Below are 5,374 nucleotides of genomic sequence, written 5' to 3'. Positions count from 1 at the left end.
TCCTCCACACCTGTGGGACACTGTGGACAACACTGTCCCTCTACTTTTATCGGATTACTGCAGCCCACTGGCTTACATAAGCTCTCCACACATTCCCGGACACCATTGTCACAGCGGCATTTCGTACAAAAATGGTTTTCATACCACTCGCTGCCATGTAACTGCGGTTCCTGCAAGTTATCGGAGTAACAACTGCGCTCCGTCTCCTGCTGCTCCATTTCGGGGCATTCGTTGTGACATAGCTCTACACCTTTCGGACCGTAACAGCTGCAGCGTGTACAAGCATTTTGCCAGTAAGTCTGAACAACGGTTGTATCACCGCATACCGGTTTCGGTTCGCAAGCATATCGCGGACAGCAATCACCTGGGGAACCAGCAGCTTCGTGAACCCTAATAGCCACTTCACCTGTGGAGCATTGTGGTATCGCCTCACAGGGTTTACATTCGCAATCACTCGATACACTGGAACGGCGAAGCCTTCGTCGGCGTCGCCGATTTTCTTCCGCTACACCGACACAACATATTCCCAACAGACGGTGGTGCTCATCAAGATCATCCATATTTGCGTTGTCAAATACCAGTTCACGTTTAAATTCCTTTTTGGGCTCTAAAAACTCTGTACCCAAACTGTCCGCGGACTGAGTTGACGTTGTAGTTGTAGGCGAGGTTGTAGCTGTGCCTGTGCTGGCATTAGTTGGCGCCATAACAGCACTCACGCGCAACGGCAGTTCATCGTATTGATGGTTAATTACATCAGCTGGATTGACGTCATCATCGTAGAACTCATGTGGTGGCAAAAATTCATCAGGACCATACAGTACATCGACAATGGGCGCTGGGTGTCGCTCCACGCTATCTGGCGGGCAGAGGCTAGTTTCCACAGGACATTGCACCTGACTGCAGTCATCATCGAAAGAAACTAAAAGATAAAAATAGATAAGAATGTAGTATGAGTTAAAGAATGCGTATACTTTTGCCATGAAAAAAAAAAATAGAAATTACAATAAAAATGGAAAAAAGGTGGTTCGATCGAAGGCGGATTGAGTTATTTGGGGACCGGGAAAGTGGACAGACATTCTTCGGCCAGTTTCGATAACATCACAATCATTAGTAGCGCTCTTATTGCTTTTTGGCTGTCAAAGTTGATAGTTACGCAACTAATCGGTATTTCACTGATATGCTGTCCCTTAATCGGCTCCTGTAAAGCGACCACATCTACTTGAAATACGCTACATAAATCCTGTTACTGACAGAACACGCTTAGGCCAACTCTTCCATCTAACTTCAACCCGCCCATGAATATATTTAGTGCGTCTATTTTCTACAGGCTGCCCCAATACAATTAACTTATTAAAGGTTAAAGGGAAGTGGGTGGCAATGATCTAGTTGTTAAGCGAAACACACTTCGGTACTCAACGATCCATTTCTTCAGGTATGAAGTCGGACTTTTCCAAAAATGCGCTCTAACTTTTTAGCTAGTGTAGACTTTTCCAGAAATATTTACGAGACAATGACACTAATCAACGCAATTCGGTTGATTATGGTTTCACACATCTAGTAGACTAGCTTTAGAGGGACCAGAAAGTAGCACGCTGTGTAGGATCACGTCCATATACTTAACCTTATCAGAGAGCACATGTGAAATGCCATGGATTGAGGAAAGCTGTGCATTAGGAACTTTTTATCTCTTGGCGAAGAGCATGAGCTTTCTACAGGATTCATTTCGAGTATGTAGACCTGTGTAAGATCAAACAATTTTCAAAAATTTCTTCTTACGAAGAGCACCACGTCGTCAGCGTGGTCTATAACTCGAACACCTCTCTTTGTGTGAGAACTACTCTCCCTGTGCGGTATCTCTAGTTATGAAAGTTGGCGCTGCCTCCTAATATGCTGGAGCTAGTCGTTTGCCTGGGTGGATTACAGGGGTGGATTTAGCATTTCTCTGACTATCAATACATACATACATATGTATTACAAAATGTTGATAAGGCTCGCAACTATACAAAACTTAGGTGCCCCTCGCAGATTGAATTTTTGTGCAGCATCTTGCCCCTGCCCTTCACAGGCATGTTGGCAATAGTACCACACTCTAAATAAACTGTCATTGCATTTTACCAAGTAGTTTGTACCTTAAAACATGAGGCATCATGTGGCATGTGTGTATGTACAAAATGTAGATGGGGCCAACCAACCAGGCGTATGAGTAATCTTCCGTTGTATATGTATTTGCTGTTGCTTTACGTAGAATACTTAATTCTTTGCACAACTGCTATTGTTTTAAGCTCTTCTTTTGCATACTTTTCTATGTGCATATACATATACATATATATACATATGTGTGTGTTGCATGTGCAATGTTGTCGCTTGTTGACAGCAAATTGACATTTCAGCTTTCCTGCATGCTGCGGTTGCAAACGAAAATGTAAACAAACAAACTGAGACGTCCTGTATTTGCGCAAATTCTTTGATACTCACATTTGCTTAGCTACACACATTATTGATGTGTGCTGATATGTGTGTGTGTGTGCATGTGTGATTGTATGTGCATATTTGGTTTGGCTGCATGCTTTTGATATGCAGATTTGATGCTGTATGTGTAAATGCATACCTGATAGCCAAGTCCTTGCATAGCATGGATTATGCCGCACAATGCTTTCAAGTACTTTTTGTGGGGAGAATTAAAAAAAAAGAAAATACGACAAATACAAGATCAACTTAAACAATGCAAACAAGTCTGCATTCATTGAATATCCTTTCTGCAACATTTTCTACATTCAATGTTTACTGATTTAAATCATTCGATATCAATTGCCACAAATGTATGTACTTCGATACGTCCTTCCAAGGAACCAGTTAACCAACGGTAACCTCGGCGGCAAGCTGAAAATTATCGCCTCGCTGGTAAAAGAGGGAGTTCCACAAAATCTGTGCATATTTGCGAGCGATTTTAATGTCTACCTACGAGAAGACGTTTTTCCCAATAGCTGGAAGCTGCTGAAATTGATTCTTATACCGAAAAATCATGGTAATTTGTCTCCCACTGGATATCGTCCACTGTGCATGCTGGACCTCACCGGAAAGCTGTTTAAGCTTTTCATTAAAAACCAGTTGTAAACCCAAGTAGAAATGTGTCAAGCGACTAGATCGGCTCTAGGAAAAAACTATCTATCACCGACACGATCGAGGTCGCAAAAGTAAAAACCGAAAAGGCTATAGATGATGGCAAACGACTCATGATAGTTAGGTGGCACCAAAGAATACTACCAAGTCAATGCATATACAACGCAGCATCTCTAGGTTTACTAAAAAGTCACAGTTGGTGTGCCACAAGGATCCGTGTTAGGTGCCCTCTTGATTAGTATCAATCATTGTGATTGCAAAATGCACACGGAGGTGGTAGTTGCTGCGGAGCATGCTATAGCAGAGGCTTGCCCATAACACGGTAGTCGTACTCATAAATCGCCGTAAAAAGGTGGAGAAAATGGTCATCCGAGCGGGTGACTGCAACATAAAGCCCAAGCCATGCGCGAAGCACTTAGGGGTATTGGTGGATCATCCGCTTATTTTCCGTGACTACTTAGAGTATTCTAGTAAAAAAGCTGCGATTGTAGAGGAAGCCCTGGCTAGAATAATGACACACTTTGATGGCAGCTGGCCAGACGGGTTCCGGCTGGAGTGCAAACTCCACGTATCGCTTGTGTACTTCTAGAGTTTGCTCTGAATTAATCATTGCTGGCCTATGTTCTATGTAATGGCGGAACATGTACTTCTTCTATGCACCCGTTTCAAAAGACTAATGAGCAAGGCAGAAGATCGCCTTGGCTTCTCCCTGAAATGATACCAACAGTGAGTGCTAACAAGTAGATTCCATTAGGACAGTCAAATAGCCTACTGATCAAACCGCCACACGACGTAATACTTGACGGTAGTGCGGGCGGTAATCGCCGGTAGGGTTAAAGTTCCACACCGAAGGAATAAATTATTGATGCTTCCTTCTCGTTGAAAAGACTCCCTTCCAATATCTGCATTGCAATAAATTCCTTCCTTTCCTTTGCTTCTACTCATTTCGTAACCTGCGTAGACTCGTACATTAATTTTATATTGCTTTAAAGTGTTTTAGTTTGATATGTCCTGCAACTTTGTGTGTAGTGATTGTACTAACATCCATTTCTGCTTAGCTCAATCAATCTTTCAATATTTGCTGACTTTTTGTACAACAAAAATTTGGATTATTTCAAGTCTAATTACAATAGTAATTCGTTTTCTTTGTCACTATTGTAGAAGATTGTGTAAATTTACATTTGAAAAGTCACTTTGATTAATTAAATGCCTAGAGCTTTTGTTTGGGTGGTTTAATTTGTGGTTGTGAGTTAAGAATTTTTTAAAATATTTTACAAAGAAAAATTACAAAAATTCGGAATATAATTTTAGTTAAGAATTAGTAGACAATGCGATTTCCAATAAGTATATTATGAAAAGAAAAGTTTGCAATCTCTTTTCAGATTTGGTTTAAGACAACGATTTTTGAAAGCACAACCAACCAAAAAGATACTTTTAAAAGTAAAATTAAGTAAAATTTAAGGGTGATGGGATATCAAAAATCGAATACCAAGGTTAACGTTCAGCCCACAGAAAAACAAGCTAGCGAGAATCGTAACAGCTGATTCTGAAAGCCATTCTGTATGCTTACCTATTAAACTAAGAGCTCTCTGACGCCTGATGGTGTAAGATATATTGCTTTTAGGATAATATATGCTTCGAAAACGTTTTCAATCCTCTACTAGAGTAGAGTACAAATAAATTTTTTCAAAAGCAGTTCGCTTGTGGCAAAAATCTACCAATGCGTTCTTTTCCTGGAAAACCTGCTTGGCTGGGCTCCTATTTCCATACACTTTACCTTTATAATCCACTGACCTGGAGACCAAATGATATTAAAACAGCTATTTTTAGCCACGTCTTGTAGAAATCAGCTACAGTTAATAGTGCCAGACCACACATCCCCAAATTCAGCGGGTCTGTTTTTTGAATACGAAAAAACTGTACCAATTCTTTCGGTTCCGAGTTCATTTATAGCCTCCAAAATGTGTAGAAGAGAACTCAACCTGGTAGGCACAATAATAAAATACAGAGCTTTATGCTTTTCGGTATCGAAAAATTCTAGGGGGTGACAGCATTAAAATTCCGACTTTACTTTTTGTGAGATACACATATGTATATTTCACTAGAAAAAAGCGGTTAATACAGTTAAAGCCGGGAATTTGGTGACTTACCAAAATTTCGTAGCTCGAACCGAATTCGTTGATAGTTTACTCTTACCTTACTATGACCCAAGGAATGAAACCGATTCAAAATAACGTTCCGGTTTGGGTTTCGG

At 40.7% G+C, this 5,374-nt stretch overlaps 1 protein-coding gene across 1 annotated transcript; it reads right to left on the bottom strand.

The window, feature by feature from the left end:
• Nucleotides 1-4: 4 nt before the first annotated feature.
• Nucleotides 5-919, bottom strand: LOC108382422 (kielin/chordin-like protein; the record flags this gene model as incomplete). Its single annotated transcript, XM_017638794.1, has 1 exon — nt 5-919. A coding segment is annotated over one exon (915 nt), but the record flags the coding sequence as incomplete, so codon positions are not given.
• Nucleotides 920-5,374: the final 4,455 nt, after the last annotated feature.

Source organism: Rhagoletis zephyria, unplaced genomic scaffold (genome assembly GCF_001687245.7).
Source record: "Rhagoletis zephyria isolate East Lansing unplaced genomic scaffold, Rhagoletis_zephyria_1.1 Rzeph_scaffold_26887, whole genome shotgun sequence".
NCBI lineage: Eukaryota > Metazoa > Arthropoda > Insecta > Diptera > Tephritidae > Rhagoletis > Rhagoletis zephyria.
The sequence above is the reverse complement of the archived record's forward strand: the minus strand, read 5'-3'. Positions and strand labels throughout refer to the sequence as shown.